The 16847-nt window shown below is 52.9% G+C and overlaps 1 protein-coding gene across 1 annotated transcript in view; it reads left to right on the top strand.

Moving 5' to 3' along the window:
* Nucleotides 1-625: 625 nt before the first annotated feature.
* The window catches only part of LOC121031370 (myosin-7-like), a 23249-nt gene continuing 7027 nt past the window's right edge, over nt 626-16847 (top strand). The window contains exons 1-30 of the mRNA XM_040476473.1: nt 626-679; nt 1129-1363; nt 1654-1797; nt 2090-2246; nt 2427-2454; nt 3055-3163; nt 3247-3339; nt 3443-3506; nt 3831-3929; nt 4164-4267; nt 4915-5053; nt 5156-5274; nt 5388-5537; nt 5802-5972; nt 6555-6864; nt 7149-7216; nt 7571-7658; nt 8563-8680; nt 8826-8949; nt 9215-9351; nt 9593-9848; nt 10470-10712; nt 10862-11038; nt 12070-12215; nt 13327-13417; nt 14068-14457; nt 14672-14798; nt 14992-15110; nt 16039-16235; nt 16815-16842. Coding sequence (XP_040332407.1) covers nt 1163-1363; nt 1654-1797; nt 2090-2246; nt 2427-2454; nt 3055-3163; nt 3247-3339; nt 3443-3506; nt 3831-3929; nt 4164-4267; nt 4915-5053; nt 5156-5274; nt 5388-5537; nt 5802-5972; nt 6555-6864; nt 7149-7216; nt 7571-7658; nt 8563-8680; nt 8826-8949; nt 9215-9351; nt 9593-9848; nt 10470-10712; nt 10862-11038; nt 12070-12215; nt 13327-13417; nt 14068-14457; nt 14672-14798; nt 14992-15110; nt 16039-16235; nt 16815-16842 — 4197 coding nt within the window. The 5' untranslated portion in view covers nt 626-679; nt 1129-1162. The remainder of the gene's footprint in view (nt 680-1128; nt 1364-1653; nt 1798-2089; nt 2247-2426; nt 2455-3054; nt 3164-3246; nt 3340-3442; nt 3507-3830; nt 3930-4163; nt 4268-4914; nt 5054-5155; nt 5275-5387; nt 5538-5801; nt 5973-6554; nt 6865-7148; nt 7217-7570; nt 7659-8562; nt 8681-8825; nt 8950-9214; nt 9352-9592; nt 9849-10469; nt 10713-10861; nt 11039-12069; nt 12216-13326; nt 13418-14067; nt 14458-14671; nt 14799-14991; nt 15111-16038; nt 16236-16814; nt 16843-16847) is intronic.

Here is a 16847-nt window from a genome sequence, read left to right as displayed (position 1 = left end):
CATGTGTGTGAGCAGCGGGCATATGTGTTCATCAGAGGACATATGGAGAGCATTTGGCTGTGTGATGGGTGTGCCTATGAGAGGATGCCCACAAGGGTCTCCTCTCTGAGAGGGTCTACCAAGACTGACAATCAAATGGGAACAGAATGGAAGAGAACTAGATTTAGTCATGAGACATGGGGCTAAAGGCCTGGCTCCACCACTAAATAGTTGTGTGTTCTTTGACAAGAAAGCCCCTAAACCTTGCTTTCTTCATCTGTAGAACAGGGTGAAGACTGAGTAAGAGAGTGTGCATAAAAATGCTTTGTAGACTGTAAAGGACTGAACAGATGTGAGCATTAGTTGTTTCTCAGGTGGCTCAAAGAAGGCAAGTTTCACTAGATGAGTATAGGCAAGGGAAAGACCATCTCCAGGTGGGAGGAGGATGAATGGACATCAGGAAACTGTCAGATCTATTGCCCAGGAGAAAGGGCAACAGTGTTTGGAAAGCCAGACAGAGGACAGGACCAGAGAAGGTGGCCACCACTCCCCACCTGTTTTCAGACCTAGGGGAGGGGCAGGTGCTGAGGGGCAGAGCCAGAGAGCAGCAGGGAGATGGCCCTGACACAGCCTTCCCTCTTTCCAGGTCCCCTGCAGGCTTGAGCCCCTTTCATCTAGTACACACATTCGAGAAACCAAGGTAAGGAAAGCGGAAGATGGAGTGTGGGGGAATCTGGGAAGATTGGCCATGACAGCCCCAAAGCCAGGCATGGGACTCTGTTTCTGCCTTGCCTTGGGGAGTATGTCTTGGTAGCCAAGAGCTCCTTGCCTGTGACTAGAGAGGAGGTGCCAAGGAGGGACAAGGATAAGAGATGGATGGAGTTAACTTTCTGCTCCCATGAGAAGCCCAGAACGCTCCTCCCTCCTGTAGGAGTGCCCCAAGCTGAACAAAAGTTAGCCTCCCTTTCTGCCTGACAGGTTTGCTAGGCTATTACGTGGTTGAGGGATAAGCTCAGGGAACCAGGGACTCACAGTGACCCCCCTGACTCATGAGTATGGTGCTAGGCTCTGGGGCTCCCACTGAAACAGATAACCCAGGGAAGGGAGTGGAGGGTGGGCGGACAGGAGGGCAGCCAGCATCTTCTCCAGCTCCCACCCACTCCCATCCACTGCAGGCACAGCCATGGTGGATGCGGAGATGGCCGCCTTTGGGGCCGCCGCCCCCTTCCTGCGAAAGTCAGAGAAGGAGCGGCTGGAAGCCCAGACCCAACCTTTTGACCTCAAGAAGGATGTCTTCGTGCCTGATGACAAAGAGGAGTTCGTCAAGGCCAAAATTTTGTCTCGAGAGGGTGGCAAAGTCACTGCTGAGACTGAGCATGGCAAGGTGGGCAGCAGGGCTGGTATGAGTGGCCCTCCTGGACTCCCATAGCTGGGGTACACAGAGAGGGTTGCCACCAGGACCCACCCCATGCAGACCTGAGGACAGTCCGATTTCCCCTTCCTCTGGGCAGGGATCCACACCTGCCAAATAGCCCTTCTCCTTCCCAACATCCTGTCTGTCTTCTCTATGATCACCGGTGGTTCTCTCTTGAACACCACTGTCCTAGAACTCACCTGACTCCTTTCTGGGAGGAGGGAGGGCTGACCGTATGGCCTGCATGTGGACTGTTGCAGACGGTGACCGTGAAGGAGGACCAGGTGATGCAGCAGAACCCACCCAAGTTTGACAAGATCGAGGACATGGCCATGCTGACCTTCCTGCACGAACCTGCCGTGCTCTACAACCTCAAGGAACGCTATGCCTCTTGGATGATCTACGTGAGTGCGCCCTCCAGGACATCCTCTGAATCTAGTAGCTTCCTGGTCTGCACAGGCCTGCCTCCTGGAACCCCAGGTTTCTGTTCTTTGTGTGCAGCCATTACAGCACTCTATCTGGGCCCCTGCCTCCCTGGTTCAGTTCTAATACCCCCCCAGGCTGGGATTACTCAGATTTAGTGCTTTCATAGATTTTCCTTTCTCCTCTTCCCCTCCTGGAATGGTTCTCTAACTCTGAAATCTGCCATCCTCCCCTCTTCATCGCCAAAAACTCAACCCTCCTTTTCTACCCTAGACCTACTCGGGCCTCTTCTGTGTCACCGTCAATCCCTACAAGTGGCTGCCGGTATACAATGCAGAGGTGGTGGCTGCCTACCGGGGCAAGAAGAGGAGCGAGGCGCCGCCCCACATCTTCTCCATCTCTGACAACGCCTATCAGTACATGCTGACAGGTGACAGGCCTTGACTGGAGGGTTTTCTGGGGAACCCCATGGGAGGGAATGGGCCTATTGGTTTGGGCCACTGGGAGATGCCTGGAGAGAGGCAGGGAGGTGGGGTGGTAGGGTGGGTGAATGCCAGGCAAAAGCATCCTGTGTGGCTCCTGATTTTTCCTCCCCACTTTCTTCCAACAGACAGAGAAAACCAGTCCATCCTGATCACGTGAGTGTACCTCCTACCCTGGTCCCTTCCAGAACCTCCCTGACCCCAGCCCCCATCAGGGACCCCAGATCCCATCAAGGACCCGCCATTCTCTTTTCCCTCTACCTTCATGCCAGCTCTTCTTTCTCCAGTGACTTTTACCTTTGCCTTTGCTCCCCTGCTTCCTTTCTGCTTCCCACTCCTGTGGCAGTTTTCCTCTCTCCTTCCCTCCACTCTCTCTCCTCCAACTCATGGCTCTCTTATCCATAAGCCCAGCGTCACCATATCTTCTTCCCCTCCACACTTTCTTTCATCTTTCCCCATTCTGCCACGCCCACCGCCCCCCATTCTTTTCCAAAATGGCCCAGGCCCATTGCCTCATGTTGACCTTGCCTATCTAAGACCAGCAAACCCGGCATTTTCCTGTCATCCTTCCTGGTGCTCTCCCTGACACCATGCGTGTCAGAGTACAGCTGTGTGCTTGGGATGCACGTTACCCGGAAGCTCCTGCTTCAGGGCTCCCACTGTCGAGTAGGACCAGACATTCTCTCCTGACTTGAGGCCTGTTTGTCTCAAGCGGTATCTGTTCATTGCCTAATGAGCCCCTGCCTCTCCCGACAGTGGGGAATCTGGGGCAGGAAAGACTGTCAACACCAAGAGGGTCATCCAGTACTTCGCTGTTATTGCCGCCATTGGGGATCGCAGCAAGAAGGAGCAGACCCCAGGGAAGGTAGGCCTGTTGTCCTCCACGGGCCTGCACTGCAAAAAGGGAAGGGGAGACCTCTCACCAGCCATCCTTCCTGACCTCTGCAGGGCACTCTGGAGGACCAGATCATCCAGGCCAATCCTGCCCTGGAGGCCTTTGGCAATGCCAAGACAGTCCGGAATGACAACTCCTCCCGCTTTGTGAGTGGTCCCTGACCTTGGGTTTGGGACTTGGGCTGGTGAAGGGATGGTGTCAAACATGAGCCTGGCCTCCACTCATCACCACTCTCCTCCATCTCTCTAGGGGAAATTCATTCGAATCCATTTTGGGGCGACCGGAAAGTTGGCGTCTGCAGACATAGAGACCTGTGAGTGCCATGAATCTGCTAGGACTCAGCTTGAGCTCACCCTCATTCTAAGTCATCATGATCCCAACCTGTCTCTCTTCTCTCTCTGTTTGTCTGCCTTTCTGTCTCTGTCTCTTTTGTGTTTCTAGGTCTATATATTTGTCTCTCTCTGAGACTCTCTCTGGTCTTTCTCCACCTCTGTCTCTGCATGTCTGTATGGGAACCTCTCTCTTTGTCTCTCCCTTTCCCTCTGCCTTTTGCTTGCTATGCTTATCATTCATTTCCCTCTATTTCCTTGCACCTAAATCCCAACATTTCTCTTTTTTCTCCCATTACTGTTCACAGACCTTCTGGAAAAATCCAGAGTTATTTTCCAGTTGAAAGCGGAGAGAGACTATCACATTTTCTACCAAATCCTGTCTAACAAAAAGCCCGAGCTGCTGGGTGAGTCAGAGCTACCAACCAAGACCAACTATCTCCATGGCAACCTGGTCCCCTCTGCTTGAGGCTGCTTGCTAGCATGTCCTGGGTTTATGGCACTGCTGGATTCAGTTCTGTGGGATGTGGGACCACATTAAGCCTTGTCATGTGCTTTCCTGCGAGTCCTGTGCTGTGGTAGGCAGCCGCAGCAAGAGCCAGGGGGTTGTGCCTCATCCTAACCACATCTTTTCTTCCCAGACATGCTGCTGATCACCAACAACCCCTATGATTATGCATTCATCTCCCAAGGAGAGACCACGGTGGCCTCCATTGATGACGCTGAAGAGCTCATGGCCACTGATGTAAGTGTGTGAGAACCTGGTTGAGAGGTGAGGGGACAGGCAGTGAGGGGTAAATGAGGCCAGTTCAATGGCTCAGTAGGAGAGCTGAGACACTGTCTATCTCTTATTCAAAGTGGTATGGCCCTCCCCATGGGGCAGAACAAGCATTATGACCACTATGTGTTGGGAAATAGGTGTGATGAGACAGTGGTGGCCAGTATTTGATGTTCAAGCAAAAAAGGGCTGAACACCATGAGACAGAGAAGCAGACAAGACAAGAAGCAAGGCATCACCCAGGGAAGAGGGGTAGGTCATGCAGTCACCATGGGGCTGGGGCAGGCTGTTAGGTGAAGACCAGAGATAGGTATAAATGGTTCCAGCAGGGAAGCAAGTATAGGGCCCAGATGAAGGACAAAAGTAGAAATCATGAGTGGGTAAACAAGGCAACCCCAGAGGACAGTTGTGACCACAGATGCCAGATCTGGGGCAGTATGCACACCATCTTGCTCTTGTACTGCCCATCTTGGTGTTGGAGTTTCCTACCGGGTATGGGAGTATCAGAAGCCACAAGGATTCAGGAAAGAAGTTCTGTCTCCAACTGAAGCGGGATCTCATTTACGTACCATACTTCCTACTCCGGGGTCCACCAATATGGGATTTGCCTACAGAATGCCTTTGATGTGCTGGGCTTCACTTCAGAGGAGAAGAACTCCATGTACAAGCTGACGGGTGCCATCATGCACTTTGGAAACATGAAGTTCAAACAGAAGCAGCGAGAGGAGCAGGCTGAGCCAGACGGCACTGAAGGTAGGAGTCTGGATGCTGGAGGGCAGCTGTGGAGTCACTGAGGGCTACATCTGTAGAGGAGTCAACCCTTTACCAACTTGGCTGCCTGCCCTCTCCTTTCAGAGGCTGACAAATCTGCCTACCTCATGGGGCTCAACTCAGCTGACCTGCTCAAGGGGCTGTGCCACCCTCGAGTGAAAGTGGGCAATGAATATGTCACCAAGGGGCAGAATGTCCAGCAGGTGGGTCATCTTTAGGAGATAAATGGGGAGGGTGCTGGCATGCTGCACTGGGGGCTTTGGAATTCACTGTCCCCACTAACTCTGCTCATCTGGGTCCCTCCCTTACCTCCCAGGTGGCATATGCCACCGGGGCACTGGCCAAGGCAGTGTACGAGAAGATGTTCAACTGGATGGTGACACGGATCAATGCCACCCTGGAGACCAAGCAGCCACGCCAATACTTCATAGGCGTCCTGGACATCGCCGGCTTCGAGATCTTCGATGTGAGTTGGGGGAGCCTGGGTGTGGGGGGAACAGTAACTCACTCATTCGCACCTGTGACCATCATGGCCAGGAGTGGGAAAGGCGGTGGGGCTCAGCGGTGATAAACACATCATCCTGTCTTCCAGTGGGGGCTCCCTCTCCCTGGCCTGACAGAGGAGGGGTCCGGCCACACTCCTAACTGGGCTGGGGCACAGGCCTGGGCTGACCCCACTGTCCTCTCAGACCCTTGCCTGCCTGACCTGCTCCACCCCTGCCCCCCGCAGTTCAACAGCTTTGAGCAGCTGTGCATCAACTTCACCAACGAGAAGCTGCAGCAGTTCTTCAACCACCACATGTTCGTGCTGGAGCAGGAGGAGTACAAGAAGGAAGGCATCGAGTGGGAGTTCATCGACTTTGGCATGGACCTGCAGGCCTGCATCGACCTCATCGAGAAGGTGCTGCCTCCACCTGCTGCCTAAACTACCCACTCACGCCCTACATGAATGCCCCAGACAAAATGGCAGCCCCTCTCTCTGCTGGGGAACATGATCTCGATCCCAAGCCCTAGTTTCCAGAGTCCTGTGTTGTCCTGACCACCCAGGACAGGATGGCACAGGAGAGCCGAGGTCCCAGGGGCTTGAGAATGGACACAGGGAGGACAGGCAGCTCCAGGAAAGCCTCTCATATCAGTATGTTTAAAAGCCCTGGTTTAACCTGGTTTGAGCATGGGGCAGGGAAAAACAATGTATCTGTTTTCAACCCCAACATCTTAGGGATCTGGGCAATGCAGTGGTGTGTAAAGCACCTAGAGTATCCACATTCCCAGACTTTCACAAAAGTCCCTCTGAAATCACACAAAGTCTTCCACCTTGGGAAAGCTTGAACAGGTGCAAGTTTGTAAATAACTGTACTGAAAGCTGAACCTGATACCTTAACACCCAAAAGAGGCATCACCATAAACAAATATTGACCTTAGAGTAGGATCCATCTGCATCTGCATGAAGCATGCTCAACGATGTTTTCCCCTTGACCCTCAGCCCATGGGCATCATGTCCATCCTGGAGGAGGAATGCATGTTCCCCAAGGCCACTGATATGACCTTCAAGGCCAAGCTGTATGACAACCACCTGGGCAAGTCCAACAACTTCCAGAAGCCACGCAACATTAAGGGGAAGCCGGAAGCCCACTTCTCCCTGATCCATTACGCCGGCACCGTGGACTACAACATCCTGGGCTGGCTGCAGAAGAACAAAGACCCACTCAACGAGACGGTGGTGGCCTTGTACCAGAAGTCTTCCCTCAAGATGCTCAGTAACCTGTTTGCCAACTATGCGGGCGCTGATGCACGTAAGTAGAGACTGGGACTCTGGGGACTACAAAGCAGCGTTTCTGACCTGGTTCTGAGACAGGTTCATTGCACATTCCACCACTTTTGTGTCAGGTTTGCCCCCAAGGGGTACAGGATCAGTGAGATAGAATGGGGGTGGAGAGGCAGAGGCCCCCATAGTGAAGACCCTCACCTCGTGGCCAAATGCTTGCAAAGACATAAAGAGAGCCTGTGATTGTCCACCCCCCAACTCTGGCCTCCCACATGCCCACTCAAGCCCCTTTCTTTGACTCTCCTTCCACAGCTATTGATAAAGGCAAAGGCAAAGCCAAGAAAGGCTCATCCTTTCAGACTGTGTCAGCTCTGCACAGGGTGAGTCTGTGAGCCCAGCCCCCACCCAGCTAGGCTCCCCAGCACCCACCAGCCCTGCTCCTTCCTGCCTTTCCATCCCTGACTCCCCTGTCTCCTCCTTCCCTTGTGACCCCTTTCCTTCTTTGTCTTTCTTTCTTTCCATTCTCTCCCCCTTTGTGGGCTGCCCTCTCCTCTCCTCTTCTCCCATCTCAATATCTCCCTTTCCCTCTGGTCTCGGGCTGTCCCCTCCTCCATGTCCTCCCCAACATTTCTTCATTCTCTCTGTCTTTCTTTCCCTTCCCTTCTCTCCTCTCCCTTCCCTACATCCCTCTCCTTCACTTGCATTACTTTTCCCTCCTGCACTTTGGGCCACAGGAAAATCTGAACAAGTTGATGACCAACTTGCGCTCTACACATCCCCACTTCGTGCGTTGCATCATTCCCAATGAGACAAAGTCTCCAGGTGAGCCCCAGAACTTGCCACTGTTGGCCACATGCCCCAGGCCCCGGGGACAGGGCCTCCTAAGCCATCTCCTAATCCCCCACAATGGTGGTTTCCAAATGACACTCTCCTCCCATCCCCTATGAGATAGTAGACTACTCCCACCCACCCCCATTTCCTTGCATTTGCTGTGTGATTCGGGGGCCATGTAATGCACTTAAATGGGCATCGCCTCATGTCATGCAGCCCCCCAGTGAGACATTTAGAGATTGCTTACCCTTTTTTGACTGATTAGGAGTTGGAGTCTCAGGGGCCTGGATTCAAGGCTTGGCTAACTCTGCTCTGGTCAGCTTAGTGACCTTGGTGAAGTCCCTTAAACTCTCTGGGCTTAACTCCTCTGGGATTAATTTCTTCTCTAGAAAATGGGATATATTTGCCCTGGCTACCACCTATGATAATAAACACAATATAAAATACAGAATGTGAAAGTCTTTTGGTTACTCTTAAGAGTATAGCTAGGAAGGGGCGCCTGGTTAAGCAGTCGGCTAAGCATCTGACTTCGGCTCAGGTCATGATCTTGCGGTCTGTGAGTTGGAGCCCCACATCAGGCTCTGTGCTGACAGCTCAGAGCCTGGAGCCTGCTTCAGATTCTGTGTCTCCCTCTCTCTCTGCCCCTCTCCTGCTTACACTTTGTCTTTCTCTCTCTCTCTCTCTCAAAAATAAACAAAACATTAAAAAAAATTTGTTAATTAAAAAAAAGAGTATAGCTATGAACAAAATGAAAAAAAAAAAGGACCACTTTCCATTATTAAATGACTTGCTAAGGTAACGGACTAGTGAGTGACAGAGCGAGGATCAGAGCCCAGAACTTCTGGTTTGGTCCAGTACTCTCCCTACACCTTCCTCCCCCCATCTCCTGCTGCAGGAGTGATAGACAACCCCCTGGTCATGCACCAGCTGCGCTGTAACGGTGTGCTGGAGGGCATCCGCATCTGCAGGAAGGGCTTCCCCAACCGCATCCTCTACGGGGATTTCAGGCAGAGGTGGGTACAGGGTCTCCCGGAGCTCAGGAAACAGGGGGAGCCTGGGCAGACCTGGTGGGGAGGGGAGTCCACAGGTGGCCGTGAATACTGTGGGCAGAGCAGGTCAGCACAGAATGTGGGTGACTCTGGGCACCTCCCTCTCCAGGTATCGCATCCTGAATCCAGCGGCCATCCCCGAGGGCCAATTCATTGACAGCAGGAAAGGGGCAGAGAAGCTGCTGGGCTCCCTAGACATTGACCACAATCAGTACAAGTTCGGCCATACCAAGGTAAGGGAAGGGAGGAGACAAGCTGGTTACAGAAAGACTTCTCTCGTCCTTTGGCTTCTCACCTTGTACCTCCTTCCCTTTGACCAAGCATCTTAGGACCATCTCTGAACGGCATGCTTCCTTCCCTGTGAACCCTCCAGCACCACCCCCATCCCAGCTCTAGCTGCCATTGACCTCTTCCCTCCAGTTCTTTCCTAGGGTGTCACCCTCCTTAAAAGAACCTTCTCTTCTTTCCCCTCCTGGCCCACCCACCCCTCGCCCACAGGTGTTCTTCAAGGCTGGGCTACTGGGGCTGCTGGAGGAGATGCGTGACGAGAGGCTGAGCCGCATCATCACCCGCATCCAGGCCCAGTCCCGGGGTGTGCTCTCCAGAATGGAGTACAAGAAGCTGCTGGAACGCAGGTGAGAGCTTCAGAAGGAGCCTCCTGACCATCTAAGGCCAGGCTGGTTCAGGGGCAGTGTCAGGAGAAAGCTCACTGAAATTTCAAGCAAGCAGACCAGCAGGAGGGGCTCCTACAGACCCAGGGTGGGCTTCACAGCCAGAGCGGCATAGAGGAAGGAAGGGCCATTACTTAGGAGTCAGGGCCTTAGGACAGGAAGGAGAGAGGGGACTCTCTCACCACCCCTTGCTGGGCCCCTGCAGAGACTCCCTGCTGATAATCCAGTGGAACATTCGGGCCTTCATGGGGGTCAAGAACTGGCCCTGGATGAAGCTCTACTTCAAGATCAAGCCGCTGCTGAAGAGCGCAGAGACAGAGAAGGAGATGGCCACCATGAAGGAGGAGTTTGCACGCATCAAAGAGGCGCTGGAGAAGTCAGAGGCTCGCCGCAAGGAACTGGAGGAGAAGATGGTGTCCCTGCTGCAGGAGAAGAATGACCTCCAGCTCCAAGTGCAGGCGGTGAGGCTCCTAGGCCTTTGCTAGCTTGCCTGCCCTGCTCAGCCAACATCTTCCACACACCCTGTACTTCCCTGCCTGGGGCTCACCTTCTCCTTTCATAGGCACAGGATTCTAGGGTCAATACTTCAAACACCTCCAAGGAGGTCCCTTCAGAGAATGAATGGGAAGGGGAAAAGAACTACCTTTTAAAAACAGACTTTCCACCTGGATTCAGCCTGGATCCACAGCTTAATAATTTTTTGACCCTGAGCAAACCACATGTTATCTTTGAGTCTCAATGACCTCATCTCTGGACGGGGGATAAAGCTGCCCATCTCACTAAGTTGTAAATATGTGAAGTGCTGGCATCAGCAAATGTAGTGTCTTCCCTTCAGTGGAGTAGACCAGAGGAAGAAGGCCAACTAAAGAGACTTCTGATTCCCTTCCTCTCTACTTCCATCCCCCAATGTTCCCATCATATTGTCCTGAAATTCTTCCCTTCCTCATTCTTCTGAGGTTTCTCTCAGCTGGGATATCCTGGAGCTCCCCTCCTACAGTGAAGGCTGAGCCTCTCCCTCCCTGCATCTGTTAGGGCAGCCACCCCACCCACTGATCAGCCTCCCCTCTGTGCCTTGTCCTCAGGAACAAGACAACCTGGCTGATGCAGAGGAACGCTGTGACCAGCTGATCAAGAACAAGATCCAGCTGGAGGCCAAGGTGAAGGAGATGACAGAGAGGCTGGAGGACGAGGAGGAGATGAATGCAGAGCTCACTGCCAAGAAGCGCAAGCTGGAAGATGAGTGCTCTGAGCTCAAAAGGGACATTGATGACCTGGAGCTGACGCTGGCCAAGGTGGAGAAGGAGAAGCATGCAACAGAGAACAAGGTGAGGGCAGCTCCTTCTGGCTCCAGCCCAGGTCTCCTCAGGATTCCCAAACCACAAGGTGGTCCTGGTCCTTGGCATTGGACATCCCCATAGACATCTCCAGGCTGGTGACCTGTGACCCTAAAGGGGATGGGGGTCTTGGTTGGCAGGTGAAGAACCTGACAGAGGAAATGGCTGGGCTAGATGAGATCATCGCCAAGCTGACCAAGGAAAAGAAGGCTCTGCAGGAGGCCCACCAGCAAGCCCTAGATGACCTTCAGGCCGAGGAGGACAAGGTCAACACCCTGACCAAGGCCAAAGTCAAGCTGGAGCAGCAGGTGGACGATGTAAGTAGATTGCCACAGGGCCTAGATATACCATGTCCATGTCCATGTGTATTTGTGTGTGTATGTTTAGAAGGATGGGATTGGAGAGTATTCCCTCCCCTGATAACTTTCTTTTTTTTTTTTAATTTTTTTTCAACGTTTTTATTTATTTTTGGGACAGAGAGAGACAGAGCATGAACAGGGGAGGGGCAGAGAGAGAGGGAGACACAGAATCGGAAACAGGCTCCAGGCTCCGAGCCATCAGCCTAGAGCCTGACGCGGGGCTCGAACTCACGGACCGCGAGATCGTGACCTGGCTGAAGTCGGACGCTTAACCGACTGCGCCACCCAGGCACCCCTCCCCTGATAACTTTCTAAAAAGGAGCTGGGGAATAGCAAAGGGGAAGGGTGATCAATTATGAGTTATCCATTTCATCCTACTGATATGATCAACAGTAGAGATGGGCTTCCTTTTCTCGATTTAGGGTCAAGCCTTTATATCTCTACCTTCAACCATAAGATTAGAGAGATATCACATAAAAACATGATACATTTCTTGGGAAATTTGTGAGACTCCTCAAGGAGGATCTTTGGACCTCTAATATTTTAGGCAGGATCTAGTCCTCAGTGATCATTGTTTTGCAGATAGTTCTCTGTGCATATGTCCATGGGATCACTTATCACCCCATGTTATCATTACTGAAGTATCTGTCTCAGCCCTAAGACCAAAAGCTGCCTTTAGGTAGAACTTGGATTTATTCAGGGTTGTGTCTAAAGTGCCTAGCACAGGTCTGCAGAAGCTCACGGGATGCTGAATGAATGAAGGCAGCTTTGGGGTTTCAGCACACAGCCATTCATTAAATCATTTATCAAATGGTTACTGAGCATCCCTCTATACCAGGCACTCTCCCAGTCCTCTCGCCCACTCTGGGGAAGCTTTTCTGAGTCCTGGACATTTCTTAGGATTCCCTAACCCTGGAGTGACTGAGCTTCCAAATCACCAAATCAGGACAATTGGTCTTACGGGGCACACTGGTCCTTCTCTCCACCAGCTGGAGGGGTCCCTGGAGCAGGAGAAGAAGGTACGCATGGACCTGGAGCGAGCAAAGCGGAAGCTGGAGGGCGACCTGAAGCTGACCCAGGAGAGCATCATGGACCTGGAGAACGACAAGCAGCAGCTGGACGAGCGGCTGAAAAAGTAGCGTGCTCCCCTCCCTGGTGCCCTTCCTCCCCCTCAGCTCAGCGGACTGTTCTGCCCATGACAGTACATGCTGCCCCAAGACACCCGCCCTCAGAACCCCACGCAGGCTCCATCAGTGGCTACAAAACTGTGGGCAGAGGCCTCCAGGAAGAGGGCCTTCCTCCCCCAGACAGGTGTAGCCAGGCCCCGCAGTCCTCCCTGGCAAAAACTTGAACTTGGATCCCTCAAACCTTTTCTTCCTGTTGGGGAGTGAAGAGATGGAAAATAACAGCTCACCTCCTTTTTCACACAAGTCTCTTTGGAGACCAGTTGCTTAACACTGAGGAAGGTTCCACACAAAAGCCTCTCAGGAAAGGCTTTTCAGGTCCTTCACAGAGAACCTGGAGGACCACAGAGAAACGGGTCAGCTGCCACACTTGAGCAGTGCAGGGTCCTATGAACTTGTGGATCTAATCCTTATTGCAAATTCTACCAAAATGTATAGATCCACTTTCCACACTTGGGAAACTGAACCTGCAGGATGTATTTGGACAATCAAGGATCTTATGGTGCTTTAGGGTCAGGATTTCGAAAGGCTCTGAGAGTTATCATGATTATATCCTCATTGGGCTTGCTTCTGTTCAGGAATCTTTACACTTCTCCAGACGCAGCATTTGTTGAATGAACTAATGACTATATCATCCCATGGACCCTCAAACCACCTTCTAAGAATGGTATTTTGAGGCCCACTTTACCAAAGCATAAATGAAGGTTCAGAAAGGTTAACCAAAGGGTCTAAAGTAACAGTAACAGAATTAAAGGCCATCAGAGCAAAAAGGGGCCTTTGAAACCATCTCATCCAATGCCTCATTCTACAGAACCACAGAGAGGAAGTCCCACAGAGCCCAGGTCTTGTCACTCCACCTGCGGTGCTCTGCCAATTACATTTCTTGTTGGACTTCAGCCCTTCAGCATGTGTTACATTTTCAGGGACTCTACATCAGCCCCAGATGCTATTTTTCTAGTGAAATCCTGCTCTTCATTTTTTGTATTACCATTTCCAACCACTGGTGGGCCCTCCAGGTGCCCAACCAACCTTCCTCACCTTACCCTCCCCGCTTCTCTACAGGAAGGACTTTGAACTGAATGCCCTCAATGCCAGGATTGAGGATGAGCAGGCCCTCGGCAGCCAGTTGCAGAAGAAGCTCAAAGAGCTTCAGGTGAGGTGTGGGATGCCTAGGCTGGAGTCCCTGGGCTGGCTGTCGGCCTCCTCGACCCCCTCCTCCAGGATGTCCTACCCCAGCACACCCACGAAGCACCCCTTGGAGGGGCTGGGATGACATAGGAAGAGACCTTGAAAAGGTCACAGGTGTAGAAGGCAGAAATCCTGGCTTCCTGTCTCAACTCTGGCTTAGCTGGTGACCGCAGGGAGCCCACTCCAGATCTCTGAGTCTCTGTGTCTTCCCTGTTACCAATGGCTTTTAAGTCCCTTTAGCCCTGACATTCTTTGACTTCTATTCTTACCCTAGAGAAGACACCATGTTAGGTCTTTAGATAAACATGGCTCTCTCATTCTAAACTTTTGATAGTTTTGCTCCTAAACTGCTTAAAATATCCCTAGAACATAAGTCTCTTTGTCCCTCTTAAAGTGTGAGCTTCAACCCCCTGTCCTTCCAACAGACAATGTATAATGTTCGGGAGTGAAGGAGGGCTAGCTCAGCAGCCAAAACATCTTCCCTAAATCTTTTATTTCTACCTCTCTGCTGATAAAACTGAACTGACTTGCTATTCCAGACAGGCCAGGAATGTTCTGGAGCCCTGGGGTGGGGTCTGCAGGCGGTGGGTCTGAGCTTTCTGTGTCCCGGCCCAGGCTCGCATCGAGGAGCTGGAGGAGGAGCTGGAGGCTGAGCGCACAGCCAGGGCCAAGGTGGAGAAGCTGCGCTCAGACCTGTCCCGGGAGCTGGAGGAGATCAGCGAGCGGCTGGAAGAGGCCGGCGGGGCCACGTCCGTGCAGATCGAGATGAACAAGAAGCGCGAGGCCGAGTTCCAGAAGATGAGGCGGGACCTGGAGGAGGCCACGCTGCAGCACGAGGCCACGGCGGCGGCCCTGCGCAAGAAGCACGCCGACAGCGTGGCCGAGCTGGGCGAGCAGATCGACAACCTGCAGCGTGTGAAGCAGAAGCTGGAGAAGGAGAAGAGCGAGTTCAAGCTGGAGCTGGATGATGTCACCTCCAACATGGAGCAGATCATCAAGGCCAAGGTGGGCTGCCCGCTCACCCTCCTTGCACCCAATTCCCTCCACCCACCTTCACTCTCTGTGCATGTCTCCTCTCTTCTCTGATGGTCCAGTTTCCCACCTCTCTTCTTCCACCCTGTTCTCCCATCCTCTCCCTACCATGCCTCTCCTCTTCACTTCTGTACATACACCCCTTACAACCCTTCATTCACCGTATCCACTTCCCTTCCTCCCTCAGGCTAACCTGGAGAAGATGTGCCGGACCCTGGAAGACCAGATGAATGAGCACCGAAGCAAGGCCGAGGAGACCCAGCGTTCTGTCAACGACCTCACCAGCCAGCGGGCCAAGCTACAGACTGAGAATGGTAAGTCCCCCTCCACCTCCCCCATTTCTAAGCCACCCGGCCTTAGGGAGACACTCACATACGTGTACACACACACACACACACACACACACACACACACACCTCCTAAGAGTGGGGCCTAACAGTTAAGGGAAGGGTTGGGGAGAGAGGTGACTGACCTTCCGGAGTTGAGTGTGCCTGGGTTCTTCTCCAGGTGAGCTGTCTCGGCAGCTGGATGAGAAGGAGGCACTGATCTCCCAGCTGACCCGAGGCAAGCTCACCTACACCCAGCAGCTGGAGGACCTCAAGAGGCAGCTGGAGGAAGAAGTTAAGGTGAGGCCGAGACTCAGGCCACTAGGTCCAGGCAGGGAGCAAGCAGGTCCCAAGAATGAGGCTTGCTGTTTTTCACTGTTCTCCCACTTTCCAAAAGGAATAATAGCCCAGAGCCTACCACATGCTTCCTAAATCTATTGCCCAGGCTGAGGCCCTCTGCCTTTCTGTTGCCATCTCTGGAGGAAGAGGGGCATGGGATAAGGATGCCTGGGTTGGGGAAAGTGAGGCAGAGAAGAGGAAATAAACTAGGGAGGAATGATTGTCTTGGCTGGGCACAAGTATGGGATGGAGGAACAGTACAAATAGGTCTTGGGATTAGGAGGGCAATCTGAAAACTAGAGAAAGAAACTAGGGGCACCTGGGTGGCTCAGTTGGTTAAGTGCCTGACTTCAGCTCAGGTCACAACCTTGTGGTTTGTGGGTTTGAGCCCCATGTCAGTCTCTGTGCTGACAGCTCAGAGCCTAGAACCTACTTCAGATTCTGTGTCTCCCTCTCTCTCTGCCCCTCTCCAGCTCTGTCTCTCTCTCTCAAAAATAAACATTTTTTAAAAATTTAAAGAAAAGGGGTGGGGGAGAATATGACTTTTTTAAAAAGGCCAGGGCTTCCATCGTGACCTGTCCCTTAGAGCTTGGTAATCTTGGGGGAACCACCTAACCTCTTTGAGCCCCCGTAAAAGAGGACGAGGTCAATAATGCCTGCTGCAGTGAAGAGCAAGGAGTGGTGGGCATGACACATTGTGTGAACTGTAGAATACTATATGGACACGCTTTGTTATTAGTCCTCAGTAGACTTTTCCGGGCCCATGGGGGATTTAGAAATAGGTGAGGTCCCGGGGAGGATGGAGAAACTAGGGTGAGCATGTGGGCGCTGTCTGGGGTTGTACTTTGGAGAAAGCTGAGCCCACCTTCCGGTGCCCACCCCTCCCCAGGCGAAGAACGCCCTGGCCCACGCACTGCAGTCAGCCCGACACGACTGTGACCTGCTGCGGGAGCAGTACGAGGAGGAGACGGAGGCCAAGGCTGAGTTGCAGCGCGTCCTGTCCAAGGCCAACTCGGAGGTGGCCCAGTGGAGGACCAAGTATGAGACAGATGCCATCCAGAGGACAGAGGAGCTTGAAGAAGCCAAGTGAGTCCCTGGTGGCTGCCTCTCACTGAGGCCCCTCTGCAGGCAGGACACAACCCTGCCCAGACCTGGGAAGATTCTGCACCTTGGGATAGACTTTTGGCCAGGTTTTGACAACACAGGAGAACTCTGTCTGGGGGCCCCCACTTCTTTCTCCTCTCAGGGAAGCTTTTTGCTCGCGTTATGTTTCTCATCCGAATATAAGACGAACAAAAGGTTTGTCTGAGGGCAGAGTGCTCCCACCTGGGGCAGGGTGCTGTGGCGGGATGGGAGATGCGGTGGGGGGGGGTGTTGTAGTAGCCCATGCGTCCTCCATGTCTGCAGCATAGAGGCTGGCCCAGGGTCAGGGGAGACCATCTGGAAGGCCCTCTTGGGTTCTGTGGGTCTTCACAACCTGCCACCAAGACCCTCTGCCTGCCCACCTCTCAGCCTCCTGGGGCCTGTCCTCAGCTTTTCCAACAATGCTTCTGAATTTTCAAGGATTGTTTTCTAGAACACTCACGTTGTTTCCCCTTGTCCAAATCTATACCCTCCATCTTCCCCACCCTCTCCCATCTGCCACACCCCCACTGCCCCGGGCAGGAAGAAGCTGGCCCAGCGGCTGCAGGACGCCGA

This window comes from Herpailurus yagouaroundi, unplaced genomic scaffold, assembly GCF_014898765.1.
Source record: "Herpailurus yagouaroundi ecotype Mexico unplaced genomic scaffold, PumYag 141, whole genome shotgun sequence".
Classification (NCBI taxonomy): domain Eukaryota; kingdom Metazoa; phylum Chordata; class Mammalia; order Carnivora; family Felidae; genus Herpailurus; species Herpailurus yagouaroundi.
Note: the sequence above shows the minus strand (reverse complement) of the source record. Positions and strands in the feature narration are given on the sequence as shown.